This window comes from Xiphophorus couchianus, chromosome 13 (genome assembly GCF_001444195.1).
Source record: "Xiphophorus couchianus chromosome 13, X_couchianus-1.0, whole genome shotgun sequence".
NCBI classification, from domain to species: domain Eukaryota; kingdom Metazoa; phylum Chordata; class Actinopteri; order Cyprinodontiformes; family Poeciliidae; genus Xiphophorus; species Xiphophorus couchianus.
The window spans coordinates 27,674,183-27,696,252 of NC_040240.1; the positions used below are offsets into that span (position 1 = coordinate 27,674,183).

General features: G+C 38.7%; 1 protein-coding gene and 1 long non-coding RNA gene across 5 annotated transcripts in view; one reads left to right on the forward strand and one right to left on the reverse strand.

Annotated features, from left to right (window-relative positions):
* Positions 1–22,070, forward strand: part of phf14 (PHD finger protein 14) — an 82,007-nt gene that overhangs the window by 13,164 nt on the left and 46,773 nt on the right. For all 4 annotated transcript variants that reach the window (XM_028035621.1, XM_028035620.1, XM_028035622.1 and 1 more), the window contains exons 5-13: positions 4,288–4,447; positions 5,160–5,271; positions 6,951–7,088; positions 8,421–8,567; positions 9,563–9,833; positions 12,184–12,290; positions 15,053–15,148; positions 20,419–20,525; positions 21,434–21,565. In XM_028035621.1, coding sequence (XP_027891422.1) covers positions 4,288–4,447; positions 5,160–5,271; positions 6,951–7,088; positions 8,421–8,567; positions 9,563–9,833; positions 12,184–12,290; positions 15,053–15,148; positions 20,419–20,525; positions 21,434–21,565 — 1,270 coding nt within the window. The remainder of the gene's footprint in view (positions 1–4,287; positions 4,448–5,159; positions 5,272–6,950; positions 7,089–8,420; positions 8,568–9,562; positions 9,834–12,183; positions 12,291–15,052; positions 15,149–20,418; positions 20,526–21,433; positions 21,566–22,070) is intronic.
* Positions 1,791–14,510, reverse strand: LOC114155640 (uncharacterized). Its single transcript, XR_003597799.1, has 3 exons — positions 14,308–14,510; positions 13,393–13,395; positions 1,791–1,801 (listed from the first exon to the last, which is right to left on the reverse strand). It is a non-coding gene; the product is annotated as an uncharacterized LOC114155640 (long non-coding RNA).

Sequence of the window (22,070 nt, forward strand, 5' to 3'; positions counted from 1 at the left end):
AAGTTTGCCCTTAAAGTTTCAAGTTTGTGCTGCAGATTCATGAATATAAGAACAAACTTATTGGAACTTTGCTCAACAAAAATGCAGCATTTATTTTTTTGCTTGTTTGAACACGAGGATGAACTAGCCCATCTTTTAATTGAGATGGGTTTTATGCTTGGTGGTCCTGGTCCTGTGTTTTTCAGTTAGTCCACCATTTGATCTCTTTTCTGTCTCTCTGCCTCCTTCTCTTTGCCCTGATTCAGCTCTAAACATCTCACAGAAGTTGCCCCCTTGTCATGTCCTGCAGGTTTGAGGAGTTCACGTTCAGGGCACTTTACCATTACGAGGCTGGAAATGTATTGTTGTTCTTTGAAAGCTTTATCTTTACATTTTCAGAGTTTGTCCTGTATGTCTCTGTGTTGCCCTGCGACAGACTGGCGACCTGTCCAGGGTGTACCCCGCCTCTCGCCCGGAACGTAGCTGGAGATGGGCACCAGCAACCCTCCCGACCCCATTAGGGACAAGGGTGAACAGAAAATGGATGGATGGATGGATGGATGTTTCATAATGAAGTGAATGAACACATGTCAAGCTCTTAAAGGCCGTTGAAATATTTTAAGCAAGAATTTTGTTTGTGTTTACTGTCCAGAGCAGGTATGCAAACCAGTTCAGCATTAAGAGCCAAATTAAGCTCATGATCACTGTAAAGAGCCCCACAGCAATTTCAAGATTAGCTTTTTTTCACATTGCTTGCTGAAATGATTTTTTCTTTGTCCCAAAGGCTTTGGGTCACCTGACAGTCTTCATTTTTTACAAATGTCTTTAGGTTTGGCTTGTTTGTTTGTTTGAGCTCCGTCTGACAAACTGACAGATGTGGAAGTTTCTCACACAGAATATTTTTGAAACATGTAGGACAGTTTATTTGTTCATATTTGTATCTATTTATTTGAGGGTATTGTGGTGACATCTAGCATTTTCATATTATACTGTACTTTAAAGAACAAATAAAAAATATGTGAATGTCAGAAGAGTAATCTGTTTTAACTGGGCTGCTCTTTGCTTTTCAGAGCCAACTCCACTGAACGTCCTTTCTTTCATCAGGTTATTTAATCAAACCTCTTGGTAGATTCATACATAATTGGTTAGTCTTTGTTGGACACAAGGAGACAGCTTTCTGTTAAGTCCCTTTCCAGGTAAAAATGGTTCTCACTTCGCTCAGCTCTATCTTTTTTCCTGCTAAGCTTGTCACTTCTGACATGGTTAATCTTTCTTTTAAAGATTATGAAGTTATCCAGCAGTCATCACTTTTTGTCAGCTTAGCTCATATTAGCCAGCAAACTCTGGCTTTACAGTGTGAGCTTAGTTTCCAAGTTCAAAAGGAACACAGCAGATCCGTGCCACCTTAAATCTGTTAAACCAGCGCTGGTGATTATTTGTAACCCTGACTTGCATCTGTCTGAGCTCAGTCAGTAAAGAGTTTAACTGCTGCCAGGAGCAAACCAACAGCAGCTTCATTTATACCACATAAAGATTTAGCAAACCATTAATGGCACTGTCATTCCAAATACACTGTTGGACAACATAGACATGTTGACTGCATTAATTGTCTCAGTGAATTAATCTCACTAAGAAATCAGAGATCTGCAGGAAACAGAAAAATATTGCCACAGCCTCTTACAAGCAGAGGTCAGAATTAACAATTCACCGTGACACACATCAAACCGTCTTTCAATCAGAAGACACACAGTCACCAAACAAAGTGAAGAGCTGAATAAACAACTCCGTCTGCACCATTGTTTGCTTTTGATGGGCTGCCCAACTCCCCTGTGTGGCATCCAGTGACAGGCCTGCAGAACAGCGAGCTTTTGATTTGTGAGTCTCTCCCGTTGCTCAAAAAGCCCGAAGGCTGCTTGACTGAATTAGGAGCTGGAGTGTTATCTCCCCAGCAGAGGCAGAGTACTGATTGCTGCCCTCATTGGAAGTGAGAAGCACGTTTGCCTGGTGTAATAGCTGCCATAGAAACCACATCAGCCAAGTAATTGTTTAGGCAACCTCAGAAAATTAAGAGGACAACATAAAAATGTGTTCCTTTGGCTTCTTCTCCATTCTCTGGGGCTACGTATTTTGATTAAATATTCAATTTTCGGTGCTGCAGTGTGACTGGAGATTGACAGCTTTGGACCAGACAGCACCATGACTTTTCTACTTTCTTCATCTCCTACTTGTTCAAGTGCAAATTTGGCCTAGCATGCTGCTGCATGTTAAAAACCTCAAACTGTAGGTAACGTTATGTTGATCTGATCCTGCCATGTTATTGGCACAGCAGCAAATATCAACATTGTGATATTTAGTTGCTGTTGCGCTGTTTCCTGTGAATGCCGGTGTTCTGTATGGGTCCTGATCAGAAGGAAATGAAGGAAATTTTGCAGATCATAAAGTCCTGTCATGACTTTGAAGTGTGTGACTTTCCTTCGGCTGTGCTCCAGTTGGCAAAAGTTTGTTCATGTTGACATCAAGAGGGCAAAACACATCATTCTCTGCTGCATAATGACCAGAAACTGTAATTTTCCATGACATCACTGTCTACATTTATTTAGTCCTTTATATTAAAGGGACTGTTTATTTTTAAAGCTGCTTTGAAAACCCACCTTTTTTCCACTGGATTTTCCAGCAGCTTCACTGTGATGATGCATTTAGATACATTTGGTACTTTTATCATCTAAATCCAAACAACTCCAGACCTTTATGTTTTCAAGTGTTTGCCAAGTCTAATGGAATACAGTGGAATAAAGGAATACATGGAATAAAGGTGAACCGCTGTAACGCGGTTCACCTTTCACGACCTTGCTGCTTCGCAGATTTTTTTGTGCAGTTTTTTTTCACAGTGCATTGTGTTCTGCCTCCTTATTGGCTAAACAGTCTCCGTGCTTCTTCTCTACCTGTGTGCCAATAACGTTACGGTATTTAAATACAGTACAGACCAAAAGTTTGGACACACCTTCTAATTCAATGGGTTTTCTTTATTTTCATGACTATTTATAAGGCAATAAATCCCGCTTATTAACCTGACAGGGCACACCTATGAAGTGAAAACCATTTCAGGTGACTACCTCTTGAAGCTCATCAAGAAAATGCAGAGTGTGTGCAAAGCAGTAATCACAGCAAAAGGTTGCTACTTTGAAGAAACTAGAATATAAGGGGTATTTTCAGTTGTTTTACACTTTTTTGTTTAGTGCATATTTCCACATGTGTTATTCATAGTTTTGATACCTTCAGTGTGAATCTACAATGTCAATAGTCATGAAAATAAAGGAAACTCATTGAATTAAAAGGTGTGTCCAAACATTTGGTCTGTACTGTATACGTAATACAGCTTGGCAAATTTTGATAAATGTTTTTGCCCAGAAGAACAAAAGAGCGACAACAACTACCGATAACTATTGTTTTTCTTTCGAAAAAATACACCTGCACCACAGGCTTCAGAAGAAAAAGACACTAGACAGCGGAGTGAGGCCGCGGCCTCACAGTCAGAGGAACAGTGAAATACGCGAGTCACATTTGTCCTACTGTACTTTGTATTGATGATTAAAATGATTATCTTACTGTAGTTATTTGTAAGAAAGCTTTATATTTGTTTAAAAAATGCTTGGGCCTGAAAACAGGTTTTGTTCTTTGGTTTCATTGTAGAGTATTTAATTGTGCTGTATAATAATTGTAAAAAATAAAGGTAACTACTTCACGGATTTCGCCTATCACGCGTTCTTTTCAGAACGCAACCCCCGCAAAAAACAAGGGTTTACTGTATTTCTAAACAAGAATATTATCCAATTTCAAGTTTTATTGTGTCATCCAGTCATCCATACATGTACCCATCCACCCCTTCCATACTTATTTTTCTCTCAAATCTCCAGTCAGTTCTATAGTGACCATCTATTTGTTTCTGTTGATTGAAGTGGAAACGTATTGAACCCCAACTTTAAAACCGATGCCCGTCCGCATACCGTTACACCGCTACAGTCCACAGTGAGGATATGAGGGCCACTCATATCCTCACTATATTGTCTGCAGATCCTGTTTAGTTAACAGATAATGTCTGATTTTTTTCCAAACATTTGTAACAGCATTTATTCCCACGTATTGATCACTAGATGATGTGTCCCTCTTCTCTGAAATGTTTTATTGACGTTTGCTATTCATCAGTGGCATCATGTTGTGTAGGTTGAGCTCTGTGAGCACCGTGGCACATAGCTGAGGTCTGCTGGTGTTGGAGCTCCTTCTAAAGCTGTGTCCTCTCTTGGACTCCAGGCTGTTACGGTGTGGACGGTGAGAGCGACTCCATCATGAGCTCAGCCTCTGAGAACTCCACCGAGCCTTGGTTCTGCGACGCCTGCAAGAATGGAGTGACTCCCAGCTGTGAGCTGTGCCCCAACCAGGACGGCATCTTCAAAGAGACGGACGCCGGGAGGTGGGACGGTGTAGCACAGCGTGGTCCAGTTTCTCGGAAAAAAGCAGGACAGCTAACGTAATCAGAAACAAATAACAGCTAATGGCCTGAGCTTGCCAAGTGGCGGCAAAAACGCTGTCTAAATTGTGCTCATTGTTTATTCGCTGCTGAGAAAAGGAGGAAGTTGGATTAGTGAAAGAGAGAGAACTCATAGAGGAGTGAAAAAATACGGATAGAAGGAATAGGAAGAGGAAGAAAAAGGAGTGAGAGAAAAGAGTGTGTTTTGTGAAGCATGGAGACTTCAGCCACGTTATCGCTGATAGTGCTCCTCAGCCAGGCTGCACCCGAATTTACTACTTCACTAGAGCATGAAAAACACAGCAAATTAAACTGTGAAGCGCTTGCTTGCTAGAGATGGATATCTTTATATTGGACTTCGGATTCTCTTCTCTAAAGTCCGCATTTGAAATTGTGTCACACCAAAGTGTAGACAGCATCTGGGGCTACATTAATCTATGAGCTCATTTCTTTTTGAAGTCTCTGAGCAACTGACTGCAGCCAATTTCACAATATTAGGCTCCTTATTGTCTGCAGGAAAAAAAAAGAAAAAACGCTGCCATGTTTTTTAATTGGTTTCCTGACATGCCTTAAAAACGGTGCATCTAAATGTCACCAATTACAAGCTTATTTTCAGCCTGAAACATGTATGTTCATCCTGTCTTTCCACTTTCAGGTGGGTGCATGTGGTCTGTGCACTTTATGTCCCTGGAGTAGCGTTTGGAGACATCGATAAACTGCGACCAGTGACGCTTACGGAGATGAATTATTCAAAATACGGTGCTAAGGCAAGTTGTCAATTCACATCTTCACTCGGGTTGAGTTGGATTTTCATAATCAGTAGAAATACATGTCCACCGCTTCCAAAGGCAAAATATAAACAGTGCAGGTGATAAGATGCTCCCCAAGAGCAGTGATGTCATATTAATTTAGTGGTTTTCTGGGTGTGATGATCGTAGAACAAACATTGTCAATAAATTTAAAGACATTTGGGTCCACAAATGGTAATTTATTTATGGATGCAATGTTTGGGAATGGAGGAATGTGTCAATCCTTCTTCCATGTTACCTGGGTCAAAATTATGCATACAGGCTCAAACATCAACATATATCCCAGCAGATCCTTGGTTAAAGATCCCTCAGTATGTTGCAGGGAAATTACATTTGTTCTCATCAGTAAGCTTTTGTCTTAATTACACCACTAATACCCATTTTGTGCAAGGCAGAAGTAAACACCGGCAGCTACACAGACTGGATCCAACGATGACTCAGCATGTTTATTAGGGATAATGATCCCAAACACACATCAGAGCTGGTTTTGGAATGGATAAAGCAGACTAACATTAAACCTCTGTCATGGATCCAACCTCGACATCAGAGAACATTTGTAAACTTAGCTTAAAATTGGGTGTGTTCAAGAACACCAGCCAGTTTAAATAAACTCTGTTGTTTTTTGAGAGCCTAAATACCAGCAGAGTCAGAATTATAAGAAAAACTCAGTGACATCTACAAAAGAAGTATTGTTTGACTGCACGTTGCTGAGGGACTTTTAGATAAATACTAGTTATTATTTATGTTTATTATCTACTTTTTATGCATAATTTTGACCCTGTAGGATTTAAGGAAAATTTACAATAAATTTAAACTTAAGCAATAAACTGTTGCTCTAGAAATTCATTACAGCTGTTAGATCAACATGCCAATCTGGAAGAAGAATAGTCCAAGTGTATCATTAACATCCTAAAAAACATTCATGTCCATGCATTATGTCCATCAGTAAGAAGCAGTGGTCCAGGGCTAAGCAACACATATTTTAAGTAATATTTTTTTATCCTGCTCACCTCATCTGAAAGTAACAGTTTTTTGCGACTGAAAGCATTTTCAATGACTGATTTCTGAAATTTTGCAATTGAAACCTGATAAAATGTGAGTTTCTGCTTTTGTAAATTCTCTGGAAGGTGTTAGAATCGATTATTTAGCTGTCATTTAAAAAAATTTTATCTAATGAGGTCTGGGAATATCTTAACAGGAAGTGACAAATTCATGCTCCCAGTTTTAATGATGTTAGAGCAGTGATATTGATTATCCTCGGTACTCTGTACAGGTAAACACTGAACCAGTAACACTGCTGGCAGAGATGGCAATAATTAATTTCTGCATAGGGTTTATATGAAACCAGGAAAACGGCCAGCTAATTTGTTCCTGACGAGCTGAAGTAAAATACTCTAAAATCTCAGGCTGTTCTTGGATATTTTTAATGGAGTCATGTACAGAAAATAACCTGCTGAAAAAGAAACATTACACCGTTTATTTTTCTCTTTACTCACTCCAGTCTTTATTTAAACTAGCTGATTTCTAAGCTTTAAACAATTGTTCCTGGTTTTAAAAACACTGCATTTCCCTAGTTTCCAATCTGAATCTATCACCAAACTGTGTCCCCTCTGTTCTTGCTGTGTGTTCTGGTACAGGAGTGCAGTTTCTGTGAGGATGCCCGTTTTGCCAGGACCGGTGTGTGCATCAGCTGTGATGCAGGAATGTGTCGATCCTACTTTCACGTCACCTGTGCACAGAGGGAGGGGCTTTTGTCCGAGGCTGCAGCAGAAGAGGTACATCCTCACCAGAAGAATGTGTGATAATAGAACTTACAGTTCCTGAATAATCCGGAGCTCTGCTACCAGCAAACAGAAATTAAGCAAAGTATCTGTTGGTTTAGTTTAGTAGGTTAAAAGGAACACAATTAGATACATAAAAACATTAAATAATTATATAAATGTACCATGTTAGAGTAAGGTGGTTTGATTTGTGAAAGTTTAATGAAAGGCCAGTAGCTCTTTCTTGTATCTGGACCACATTAGAAATGCTCCAACACTTAGACTCTTCAACCTAGACTAGATTATTCTGCACTAATAGATAAACTTTCACAAATCAAATAAAGGTTTCATAAATTAGTACAGTTAGTATAGAATAATCCAGGCCAGGTCTGAAGTGTCTGAGTTTAATAGTTTTTTAACTACAGCAGACTAAACATGCTCAGTTTGTGAAAAATTTGGATCCATTTTATGAATCACCTTTACGACGTAGCAATACAAAGCTGACATTCAATCAGTTCTTTGACTTTATCCACCACGTAATCAGGACGACAGCCTCTCCAACGAACTCGGGGAAAGCTCAGGAAAATCCTCCTTCACAAAGAACTAGTGGAGTTTAACAGATCAGATAAGTCCCGCCCCTCAACCCGTTGAGCATGAATTCATGGTGATGCTGCAGGAACAGGAACTGTAAAATAATTCAATACACATTTAATTAATTACCTGCAGTTCTTATTAGTTTACATTTGAATAATTTTATACAATTTAGTAAATTGTTTAATTGAAAAAAAATTTTTTGGGTGCATTTAATAAACGATTTTATGATGTATTTACTTAATTTTGTCTGTTTTACCTCTCCATAGTTGAGAGGACCAGCAGGTAGCAGAGAAGCCAGTGGGCTTAGAAAGTTCCTCTTAAAGTGATGTGTCCTGTTCATGATGACTAGCTTTATTCACCATCAGCTCACTGATACTGCTGGAACCAGTGAGCTGATGGATTTTGTGGGGTGCGCTGCCAGTCAGCCGGTCTGCTCTGTCTCGATCAAGGCGGATTTGATCTCCTGATCCAGCTGTGGTTAAAGGTTGTCATGTTTTAGAGATTCAGGTCTCTAAAAAACTCTAGTTTTAGTTTTCTGAACCAGAAATATGATGATATAAATGATTTCTAGCCACTTTTAATAACTTGAATAACTTTCATATTAACTCTTTATTATCCCTACAATAAAATAAATAAAATTTAATTAAAATAATAAGCTACATTTGGCTTGAGTACCTTGATTTCAGACTTGGTAAAAATTGGCTTAAATTTTGACATCATTATTAAACATGTCTTGCCTTTGTGTCTCATCAGGATATTGCTGATCCATTTTTTGCATACTGCAAGCAGCATGCAGATCGCTTTGACAGGAAGTGGAAAAGGAAGAATTATTTGGCTTTACAGTCATATTGTAAGGTCTCTCTACAGGAGAGAGAGAAGCAGCTCACTCCTGAGGCTCAGGTAACATTGTCTACATGCTTTTGTATTTATTTTTGTACAGTTGAGAACAGAAGTTTACGTACATGGAGTAAAAAGAAACACCCACCTTTCTGTATCACTGTTAAATCAGTCTAAACATCTCAGCTAGGATTGTCAATTTTTTTTGTATTTGCTAATGCCTCAATAATAAGACTAACAAATATATTAAAGATTTATTTATTCTATTATTTGTTATATTAATGTCTACATTTATGTCAGAAGTTTACATACAGAATGACTACCATTTTTTTAAACAATGATGCCTCGGCTTTGGAAACTTCTGATTAGTTAATTGACACATTTGTGTTAATTGAAGACTGACCTGTGGTCCACACCCAGATGAACTCTCTGCTCGGTTTGTCAGCAAGAATCAGCCCAGATATCAGGAGGAAAATCAGGAGCTGCCCCAGACTGGTTCATCCTGGGAACAGTTTCTAGATGCTTGATTCCATTGAATTCATCTGTTCACTTGTACCTGGCATGATTGGAATATCCAACCATCACAGCATCACAGTACTCAGGAAGGAGACAGGTTCTGATCCAAAATATGCAGATTGACCCCAGAACAAATGGCAGAGATCTGGTGTAGATGCTGCTGAAGCTACTGAGACAGTCTCATTATCCACAGGCAAACAGTTCCCAAACAGATATGAAAGGCAATATCTGTGAGGATGAAGCTATTACTAGTAAGGAAACATAAAAAGTCAGATTGCAGGACCTTCATTTGTGGAGACATGTCCTGTGGTCTGATGGAACTAAACTGGAACTGTTTGGCCATAGAGACATTTGTTACATCTGGAGGAGAAACAGGATAAACCATCCCATCTGCATATGTAAACTTCAGGTTTCAGGATATCCACATTAGGTTTAGTGTTTGTTTTGAATTCCTTCAGAGATTAGACGTGGTTCAGATTCAGTTTGAAGCACAGTGGATGTGTGGGGGGTTAACAAACAGCTGCTTGGTATTTCCCTCTCAGGCCCGTATCACCACCCGCCTTCAGCAGTACCGAGCCAAAGCAGAGCTGTCCCGGAACACTCGACCTCAGGCTTGGGTGCCCCGAGAGAAACTGCCCCGACCTCTGACCTCCAGCGCCTCAGCCATCAGGAAGTTGATGAGGAAGGCAGAACTGATGGGCATCAGCACTGACATTTTCCCTGTGGACACTTCAGATGCCAACGCCAGCATGGACGGACGCAGGAAGCACAAGCAGCCGGCCCTCACTGCGGACTTCGTCAACTACTACCTGGGTGAACAAACTCCCCGTTGCATTTGTCTACCAATGGTCAGGTTTTTTTTCCAGTCACATTCAGGAAAATATGAGCTGAGCTCACACCTTTAAACACATCTGTTGGATGTTTATGGGAAATTAGCTGTAAGTCTGATTATGTCAGCTGAATTCACTTTATCTCCAGTTTATAGCGACTATTTACAACTAATGTTATACTTTATAAGGCACCATCACTTTATAAGATCCATAAGATAAACCCAGTCAGGCAGACAGATTCAAATTAATTATACTTCAAACCTGGTCTTAATACAATTCAATCAAATTCAACTGATAATGCAGATTTTTTATCTGAGGAAACCTAGCGGATTACATTGATTTAGTATTTATAATATACCCATTACCAGTTATGATTTTATAATGAAACAGAGCTTTGATCACATTGTTAAAAAATACGTATTTTTCCAGAATCAGATGGGTATGGGTTGGATTTGGGTCACAGGATATTGCTGGACTCCTTCATTGTAGAAATGTGGATAGATTTGGAGAGAGACGTCCTGTTCTTTTCTGACTGATTATGTGAAATATTAATTCTGGCTCAATAAAATAAAACCATTAGTTTTTAATAAGTGTGCAGCAGTGACGTGCAGTCAGGGGAGGCAAGTGAGGCAAAGCCTCACCTGTCATAATGGAAAAATATGATTAAATAATTTATATTGCTATTTTCACCCTGTGGTTTATACTGTAAAGTATTTATTTTTTATTTAGCTTAACGAATTCTGATTATTTTTTCTTCAAAATTGCTGAATTTTTGTATTTTCCCATTCAAATGCTTGGAAAGGAAGCCGGTGAGGCAGCAGTGAGTTGAGCTGAGCCTTGGATTGCGCAACCTCTTGCTAACTGTGCTGGCTGCCATTCTGTAGGAGCATGTTTCTCCTGTCTGTACGTCACCAATAAAATGGTTAAAAAACATTTAATATATGAACTAATTTTCCATAATTTAACTTATATGTATAATGTACAGTGTTTTTTGTCACCAACTGTGTGTGTAACGTGTTTTGTATGCTGAGCAGCGATCAGAAACAGCAGAGAACAGATTCGAGGTGAGGCAGGCAGTTTTCCTGCCTCATGGCAGGGGGCGCTCATGATCCCAGACATTGTGACTCCACAACTGCAGAGTAAGAGACAGTAACAGCGAGCTAGCCATACATTAAAGTCAAGTGTAGCGATATATTTATAGTTTTTGCTTCTTACCACAGCAATCACTTATTAATAATCGCAAAACAAACATTAAGCCTAAAATCATACCACTGCAACAGACTGAATGTTCTGCTCTCTGTATGGGAAATATTTCAGTGTTTTTTAGGGGCTTTGTTGTCAGTTGCTATGGCAACGAGTCTGTGTGTAGCCCGGCCAAGGCAGAGAGCGAGAAAGAAGTGGTTTTGAGTTGCACTTAAACTGTTTTTCCCTTTGCTATGGAGCACAGCATGAAATTAATAATACCTAAATTTCCAAGTTTCATTGAGTTAACAGAATTATTATACCGCGGCAGCACAGCTATGGATGGCATGTAAAAGAATTGTCTTTTTGCCCTCCAGTGTTGTTCAGGTGGTCTATATTTGTATATCTGATTATGATTAAGTCAGTGCCTCACCAGCATTGCACCTCACCGCACGTCACTGGTGTCCAGAGACCTTTAGTGAGCACATTCAACTGATGCAGTTTGGACTATTGACTGCAGGTAAGATACTAGTTGCTTGGAACTCCCTGTGGAAGTTTCTAGAGGTGCCTCCATTTTGGACGGATCCTTCCTGTTTAGAGCGTTTCTGCAGCTTCTAGCAGCAGCTGTGTGAAGCGTGATACATTCCTATGATCACCATCTGCACTCAGGAGAAGAAATGCTCTGTTATCTGAAGCTTATCTAACTCCTAATCTCTTTATGTGCTGGAAATAAAGCAGAGATCTTTATATTGAGTGGAACAAATGCAGTTTTAGCTTTGCTTGCACAATGTGAGAGTGCAGTGTTTAGAAAGTTAGAGCAGCAACTTTAGAATTTCAGAGGCAGCAGGAGAAATTTACTCTTATCAGAATCACTTGAGAAGTAGGGGTAGCTGGTTATTTCTTGCCAACATTATATGTTTATGACAAGATTATTAAATTAGGTAATACTGTAGTTGTAACCAGGAATAAGCTTTTTAGGAAATTCAAATGAAAAGTGTTTTCTTCCCAAATAAATGGCAGCATGTCAGTAACCTTGAGAACTCTGAAATGAGCTTGCAGAGGGCCTATCTGCCATCAGGGCTCTGTCCTGGGCTGTTTTCCTGTATATAGATTGGGATCGGGCTATTGATTTTTGTCCCATTGTTATTCAGAGCGGAACATGCGAATGATCCAGATCCAGGACAACATCTCTGAGCAGAAGAACCTGAAAGACAAACTGGAAAGTGAGCAAGAAAAACTGCATGTGGAGTACAACAAGGTGAGCAGCTGCTCCATGTGATGCAATGAATGTGAACCATTCAAGGAGCTGAGCAAAAATACAGCAACTTCCTTATTTCAGGTGTTTAGTGGAGAACCAGAATTATGTATTGTCATTGTTTTTCAGTAATCATTTTTATTATAAATTAAAATTTTAAACTTAATTTGATCTTAAGTAAGTAATGGTATGTTAGTTAGAATATTAACTTCTTCTTCTAAGTTATAATGCAAACATGCAGCAGGCTTTAATTGTTTGTTTCCTTATGTTTTATGAAACGTTAAATTTTATTTTGTTTTCTTTGAGGTCTGACTGGCCAGTACCCTCTTTCTGTCTCTTGTTTTAGTTCATCAATTAATCATGAAAGAAAACTGTGATAGAGAAGCTTGAGGAAAGAATATTATCTCTGCATCAACACATATTTCTCTAACCATCTTATTTTTCACTAAATCCAAAACAAAGCTCACCAAAGAACATTCCCTGCTGGTGTGTTTACAGGCAAAAAAACAAAAAACAGTCATAGCTACCAGCTAACCTTGTAGTTTTAACATCTGTAGATTTTGCAATTAGCCACGTTCTGCACCAAACCTCTAGCTCTGTTCTGCTCTCGCTACAGATTTAAATATGATGAAATCTAGTGGTTTAAGTATTGCCATTTTTTGACACTAAAAATTGGGGAGGATTCTTTCCAAATATTTTGATTATTACTGGTAGTTCATTTTTTTAAATATGCACAGGGTAAATCGAGGGGCAGGAAGGAACATTTGTGTTCCCCCACAAACAAATAAAAATAATATCTTTTTTATTGTAATTTTATTGTGAAGTCACAATAAAGCTCCAAAATCTCCGGAAATAAAACTCTTCAGAACAAATGAAACATCTTGACAGTCTATTTGACTTTTGCCTCACATAAAAAATGAAACAGGAATACATGCGTTTTCTAACTTGCAGAATAGATTACATTATTGATTTGTTTTCTTATCCTTTTTAAGACCTGAGACCACATGACGATAAAAAGTTGTAGATAAAGCAAGTTTGGTGATACATTGTATGGAGTCTAGCCATACACTATGGCGGGAGCAAGATACACATGATCCAATTTCACTCACTAACATTATGATGTCAGACAGTAAATCTTGCAAAACCTCATTGGAAACTGTTGGATTATTTTTTTGCACTTTGCCTGATACTTTAATCTTTGTATCTGATATCAGTGTAGTTAAGTTGTAGCTGTTTTAATCTGCTCCCATGTGGAATTTGGTGGATGCGGTACTGTAATGAAGACAGTCACACAGCTCATGACCTTTATCTGACAGCTAGTGTATAGACTCGGCTTGATACTGGCATTGCTCTCTGCTTTTTGTCTGACCCTGTAATCAAGTCTAAGCTTTGTTTCAGTGACTGACTGGCTGGAGAACGCTACATGAGATCAGATCTGGCCCCAGGAATGGAGCATTTAGCTTTTTATTATTTCCTCTCAAACATGTGACCTCTGTGAGGCCATGGCCACGCCATCTGTCAACATGAGGAAGAGAATCCAGTGGCAGAGTAAAAGTCACAGGAGTTAATGTTGCATAGGGGAGTGTGATGTGTGTGTTGAGCATTATTAATGGAGTGTGTGTTGCTAATTGCACTGCTGAGTTGTTCCTACATGGTTTTAGCCTTAGAAAAAAAATATGCTGGTGGAAGACTGCTGCTAGAAGTCTGAGTTTGACTGATTCATCTTGAACCTGAGGTTTTCAGTTGCATTTTTAAATAATTAGAAATATCAATGTCTTAGTTTCTCTATTTTTTTCTAATAACCTTCCTGACCATCCTGTTTATGCAAGTATGTCTCAAAAAATGATATTCTGAGAATATTGTGAAAAATTATTTGTTGCCCCTAATTTCAGAAAGTCAAACTCATATTTTATGTAGATTCATTCCAATCTGAACTTGCTGATGGTTCCTCGGACCCTTTTTAAGACTCGAGGAGACAGATCTTTTAAAGCTGTGGCGCCTCGCCTCTGGAATGAGCTACCTTGTACCATTCGATCTCTGGATTGTATAGACACTTTTAGGAAACAACTTAAGACCCACTTTTTTAAACTTGCTTTTTAGCTTAATACTGTGTTTTATTGTTTCGTATGTTGCTTTTAATTTATTTTATTTTTTACACTTTGTGCAGCACTTTGTGACCCTGGTCTGTGAAAAGCGCTATAGAAATAAAGTTTACTTACTTACTTACATTACACAGACTGAAATATTCCAAGCCTTTATTTCTTGTAATGTTCATGAATCCAGCTTACAGATGATGACTTCCCAAGGTTCACTTTCTCAGACCATTACAATATTAAATTAGGCCAATTAAAATATATTCTAAGCACAAATGTGAGACTTTTGAAAAGTATGAACAGCACTCAGTACTTGGTTGGTCTCCTCTGGCATGAATTACTGCATCAATGCAGCGTGGCGTGGAGGACAGCAGCCTGTGCTTCTGTGTAGGTGTAAAGGAAGCCCAAGTTCCTTTGACAACTGCCTTCAGGTCATCTGCTTAGTGGGTCTGATGTCTCTCATCTTCCTCTTGTCTACAGCCCAGAGATTTTCTATGGGGTTAAATGTTAAGGGAGTCTGCTTTGTTTTCTAGAAAGTAAAGAAAGCAGCTCAGAAATGCCTTTGTTTGTATTTATTAATAAGATTGATATACTCCAGTCCCCCCTGCAGTACCAGTGCTGTTAGCTACAGTGATCCTGTTGCCTCATCTTGAGCTTCCTGTCCTGCTGCAGCTCTGCGAGTTTCTGGAGGATCTGCTGAGTGTGAACGGAACCCTGCGGAGTGAAGGCCAGGCCATGTGGACACTGCTGGGCGGCATTGTGGGCCAGGTATGTTAACAATCACTTCTTTTTTTCTCCTTGTGTCTGAAGACGTTGCTGAACATGCTGCAGGAGAGATTTTTAAGGCATGTTATCCATGATGCTCTCTGCTTTCTGCTATACCTTTATCTATTCATGTTATAATAACTGAGTGACCTGTCCTTTGCCTTTATGATAGTTCTGACAGACAAAGACTTCACTTTTGGTTCCTCTCCCAACATAATGGCAATATGTACTGTACAACAGTATATGTACAAACAAAACTCAATCCTGGACCTCATCATAGTCAGGACAGTTACTGATCAATTAATTACTAAATTACTTGTTTCATCCCGATTGTTCTAATTAATTGTTTCAACCCCAGACATCAGATGTTCTGTTGTATTGTAATATGCTCATACATAGTGGTTTGATTACTTTCCCATTCCTAGCTTGTTTTTTTTGTCTCTTTTAGTGGCAAATATTCAAGTTTAATTTCTCCCTGCTTGTCCTACCAGTGTTGAAACAAATGATAGTTGGGACTATGAAATTTTGGGTCACATAACAGTAACTCTTGTGAAGTTGTGACTGTATGACTGCAAAGGGAGGGATAAAATGATACAACAGGAACCTAAAAAACCTAAACTCTAAACATAAACAGTAGATTAATAAGGAGCAGAAACAGAGTTTGACTATTGAGGCTGGGTGTTCTATTCACAGCCGATTCTGTGACATAAAGATACTCCATAAATCTGAGCTGCTTTGCTGTATGAGAGTGTTCTTTCTGTCCTCTAGATTTGGTGTCGTTATTGATTGAATGTCTTTTTTAAAATTACAGGAACTACTTGTTTAAAGGGATCCACGAGTAGTTGAACAAGTCAGACTAAATATGTTGTAATTTCTCAATTAACTTAAAAAAGGCAGTTTGCGATGCGTAAAAACCCATAATTACTTACAAATTTTACATATTTTGCTATATTTCTCACCCATGGAGGCTTAGTGTCTGGTCCTTGTTCTGATAAGGAATTGACCTCTTGTCTTGAGGGTTAAATGTTAGGAGGTGGCAGAAATACTAAAAACCATGTTAAAAACTACCAAAGCACTTAGAACAAATTATTAATTGTTTACCGATTTTTTAAAACGGCTACATTGGAGTTACATATTTTAACAACAGTACATTACAATGGTTCGTCAAATACTCTTCAGCATTAAATACAAAAAACTAAATTTTATTTTCTCCATCAATATGATGGTTATAAAGAAGCCGTGAAGCTTACAATCTCAGATGTATCAGTATTTACATAATTTATGTAAATTCGTCTTCTCGGTGGTCTTCAAGACATACTTGCACTCTACCACCCCCGTTGGTCACAGAATATGATGGTCACAGTTTTTGATGTAACACCTGACCTGACACCGAGTGCGTCCACTATTTACCGGATCACACAGTCTGACCAGAGGTACATGTGATTCATTGTTTAATTTATGAAGCTGAAGATGGCAGCAACAGCAGCAAACACCAGTTTCATCAGCCAACACTTTCCTCTTTCTTCGTTTGCTCCTCCTTATTTCAATGGAAATGAATGGAAGTTTCCGTTGAGCATTTTTAAACTAAAAAGAGGCTTAAAGTTGTTTTGGCTGTTTTGGCTGGATGGAACTAGTGCGGTTGGACCTAGCGTACATAATTTACCCAGAATACATTGCAGCTTAAACTACATGGGGATGTCTGTGTGACAATTTTTTTATTAAAATTTATAAAAACCAAAAAGCCTACAGTAGCTTTACTGTATTGATTTTATATCTAACATAAATATTTCTCAAATAAAGTCTAATGTTACATCTAGTCGTGGATCTCATTAAGGAATAATGGTCTTGTTCAAATGTTAAGAGATTGTAAAATCTAAGAAACTAATGAAACTTTATAGAACTTTATAGATGGAATCTTTCTGTAGTAAAGCACTTTCAACATTGAAATCACACTTCTATTCATGAATACTCTCCATTATCTCTGATTGACCTGGATCTTTTCATATCTGCAGTGCTACCAGTGGTGAGCAGAAAGGTTTCATTTCTAAAAGGTTTGACATCTATAAGATGTATTACTCTCTAAATCCATAAAACGCTAAATTAAAAGTGTGGCTGTTGAGAGTATGAGTGTTGCAGATAAATGGTCAAATGATGTTAATACGGTAGCAGGACAGATAAATGGAGCGGAATGTGGAAGACTGGCGCTGCTTCTGCAATGACCAGCATAAATCACCTAATTATGAACATTCACAGCACAAGTTGTAGCATCAGTCATAGTGCTGTATGCTTTTGTGTCATCTGTCTGCCACATTTTCATCTTCTATTTGTCATCCTGCCTGTGCAGAAATAATTGATGTCCCCAACTGGGACTAAAATCAGTCATTTAATACACAGTTGGAGCTTTTGTTCCTCCAACATTTACCACCCCTGGTAACTTAACATGGAAACACTCAAATGTTACTTTCCACATGCTGCTGTAAGACACATGGGGCTCACACAGCTAATGCACAATAAACCCTCTCCCAGAAACTTGTTTAAAAATAAACTTTTGTCTCTTCTTTTCTAACTAGTAACATAATTCATGGTTACTATGGTTACAGTTGATGGAGCATGCACCTTGCTCGGAAATGCTTGACTGTGAAATCCAGTAATATTTATTTTAGTCTGTGGAGCATCTTCTAAGAGGTTAGTTTGAATCTTTTCAACTGAGGTTTCATGATATTATTTCTTTTACTTGTTCATTTCTTCAAATTTCCTTCAGTCTTTCTTTGTGATCCTGATTGGTTCCCTTGGAAACAGAGCAGATTTGCATTGCTTTTGGATGAGATTTGTTGCTTGGATATGAACAAATGTTTGACTTTTATATTAGCATTAGATATTCCAGGCCCTCCTGTAGTTCCTAATGTAACACCGATTGAGCAGAATGTTCCTTTACTCTGCCCTCTGTCAGAGTCTGGAGAGCTAATATTTGAAGAGTCCATGTAAGTTGTGATAGTGGATCTGTTTGGGTTCAGCAGTACCTGATGTGGATAATGTCTGCTGTTTTCCACCGGATGAGAATGTTCATGGGTATCTACAGTACCTCTCTGTTCTACATTCAGGATGTCCCAGGAAACAAAACATCAAACAAAACAACACATTGACTCTAGCATGTAAACAAGTTCCACGTCACACATATTTCATAATGGAGCCCATACCTGTATATGATGTCATTTTGTGTGCTGATGGAGTGATTGAAAGCAGGTCCTGGCTCTGGTTCAGAATCCGCTTTAGGATCCAGGGATCTTCTGAAAACACATTAAAGTGAGCTGGGTGCATAGCGTTGGCTGAGACCGGCTGCCGTCACTGCTGCGCTCCACATTTATCCACAGGGAGCAGCAGAGCAGAATCTGGTCTAAAATCAGAGCAGCTCAGAAAACAGTGGCTGCAGGGCTGTCTACGCATGGATTAGGCTAAAAGCTTTAGCACATGGCACATACCCTGAGAGAGAGTCAGAGTGGAGCCGGTTTGCCTTGGCAAATGTTGGTTTCAGGTTGTGGCTCTGCTTGATATTTCTAGTTTAAATACAGAATGATGCAGTTTCTCTGAGTCCTGGACAGCTTCATGGAAATAAAACAATCTATTAGAGCACCAGAACCCTTACCAACTTCCTCCTCTTCACTTTTACTCTGTTTGGTAAACTTTGCTATCGGTCTGTAGAACAGAACTGGCTCCATATTAGCAGAAAGGAGTCTGTATTAGCCAGATATCAGGAGACCTCAGCTGAGACTGAGAGGGTGACCTTATCAGACCCCAGTTCTGGGGTCAGCTGAGCCTCTATCAGGCCTCGGCGCCGCTGCACTGCTGCAGGCACAGCAGATTAGAACGTCCTCAGGGGAAACCTTGTCTATTTAGTGACAGACTCAGTCCCTACTAGATAGGTTTTCTAATTAACCTCCATGGTAGCACCACACCTGAGATTCAGATGAAACTAATCAGACCCTCTGCTGTCGCCTTACATCGTCCACATAGCAGGTCTCACTTTTCCTCCTAATGAAGCTGAACTGGAGCAGTCTCTTCTTTACATTGGCCAAGTTCACCTGCAACAAATAAATAAGAAACTCCATTTCAAACCTAACCTTTCACACATAATATTTTTGCTAAGCTAAGTGTTTATAAATTAATAACTGCCCCCTTGTGCAGTAAATGCAACAACAACCAAAACGAGAATCATAAAGAGAAAACCAAATAAAAAGCTACCAGAAAACATTATCTTATGTTATTTTTACAAAATGTTCATTCTATAAAAACACTCACCACTTGAGCTAAATAGTTGTTTTTTTAATGTTTTATTTTTATTTTATTGTATTTTTATACAAATATTTATTTAATGAATTTAATAAGTAGCTTTCACCTTATGTCTCTTATTTGTCTTACATGGGCAAACCATTTTTCTAGGTGCCAAACTACAGTTCATCCAGAAAGTATTCACAACATGTCATTTTCTCCACATAATGCGGTCTTATTACAAATTGTGTTAAATCGATCTCTTAACTCAAAATTCTACACACAAAAAATGTAATAATGAGGTATTTATATACATATAAAATCTGCATTAAGGTTGTAAATACTTTCCTGACGTACTCAGACCACAGCTTGTCAGTGACACCTCACTGGAACCCACAGAGGTTTTGTAGAACACCTGAACATCTTAAAATAAACATTTTAGTATCATTATAGTTGAAATGGAAGTAAGTCCTGGTAAGACATGAGTTTCATTCATTTAGGAGCAAATGCCTTCCCAGGATTTAAGCAGGAGGCATCAAGTCTCTATACAGTTTAGTTCAACTGACAGACCAATAAAGCTCATTAAAATGACTTCATTTATAATGTTGCTTTTCTTCTCATGCTGACCTCTAAGAGAGCTTGTTTGTATTAAGTGGTGAAAAGTCGCCATGGCCTTCATGTTTGTTTTAACAGCTTATAATTACACCTGGGTTAACAGTGGATGGGCTTCTTGTATAAGGTTTTAATGATGTAAAAGGAGTCAAGATTCATATAAATTTACTTTTCATATTTTCAGACTGTGTTTCAATAGAATTAACACTAAAATGTGACATTCTGTTTGCTTTATCCTTTCTTCACTAATGTGACAGTATGAACCTGGTAGCATTCTGTGATCTTTGGAGCACATCTGGTTCTACACCAACTGATTCAGAGGGACAGGTCTCTCTGTCTGATTATAAAAAAAATTACATTCTATATTCTGACTTCTATTTTTTTGGTTTCTGTAGAAACTGAACACTCCAGCAATTCTGAAAGCTCCAAAGGAGAGGAAGCCCAGCAAGAAGGAAGGAGGAACACCGGGGAAGTCATCCAGCCTTCCAGCAATTCTTTACAGGTGAAGAATAGTTTGCTCCTGGTCGTACAAAGGGAGAAACATGAATGCAGACATACTAGCACGTCTCAGAAAATTGAAATACTATGAAAAAGGTTGTTAATGGAAACTAGTGGTTTCAAACCCTTATCAGCTAGTTGACTCAAAATACCAGAAAGCTTTCCTGACCCTGAGTGTTTCATTCTGGGTCAGTCGGACACAATCATGAGGAAGAATGCTGACTGTACAAATGTCCAGAGGACAGTCATGGACACCTTGTCATTCTTCTTCTTTTATGTGAATGGAGACAAATGTTAAATATAAACTAATACTAAACGCTATAACATTTATATTTCTAGCCAGTTTGCAATGCACATCCCAGGCTGTTATGCCAGAGATGCAGCTGTTTTATGCTTTTAAAGGGGACATGTCATGCAAACTCCACCTTTTCAGCTCTTAAATAATTTTTGTTTGTGTACTTTGAGTATCTAGGAGTGCAAAAAAATAAATCTCCCAGTGCTGCATACATATCTTTATCTACACAGATAAAGATCCAACCATAGGTAATCAGTCCCCTCAGCCTGTTAATCAGGTTAATGAAATGATATCAGCTCAGCTCATCTTGATGTGACAGTAAAGACTACAGAACTGATTTAGTTAACACTTAATGAAATGGGCATATCAAAAGAAATTCAGTGAAAATGTAAATATAAATCAATTTTTTGAGCTTAGGACTGTTTTTAAACCTGTAAGACGTTATCAGTAGTCTCCACTAAACATTAAAATCCTAGAGTTTGCTTTACTTTTTCATACAACTTTATAAATTCCTTTTTAAGCAGAACTTAAAGGTCAGTGTATTGTGAACAGAAAACGTAAGCTGCCAGCTGTTCCAGTCTGTTCCAGTCTGTGGTTTATCTGAATCATTTCTGCAGCTGTGGGATCTGTAAGAAGAACCAGGACCAACATCTGCTGGTCCTGTGCGACACTTGCAAACTCTACTACCACCTGGGCTGCCTGGAGCCTCCTCTGACCCGGATGCCCAAGAAGACAAAGAACAGCTACTGGTGAGACTCATCCAGACCCTGCAGGACGGGATTCTGTGTTTCCTGTACTTTATTCATGTGGGAAACTCAGAAATGACATCAGTTCTGGTCATGCTGACAGAACAAGTGATGCAGGATGGCGTTTTCATAATATGGATCCTGATGTTTGTTACATTAATTTTCATTGTTAAATACATTTTCAAAAAGTAACTCCCCATTAGAAATCTGGTTGTAACTGTCCCTCAGATGAGAGAACAGCACAAAGTGGTGTAGGTAGCATTTATGATGCAACTCATTCATCCTGTGAATATAATCAGCAGGTTCTTCTTTTTATTCGCCTCCTCCTAAAGGAGCAGCTAACAGTTGGATCTGGAGAGCATTTTAGTCGTATTATTGGTGACATTTTTGTTCCGTCTGTGGAAGCTGTTTTATCAGATAGCAGATGCAGAGATGGTAGAAATGTCACCGTCTCCCTTCCCCTCCCACAGTCTGCAGCTTTTTATCTGAAGAAGAGATTTAATGCTTC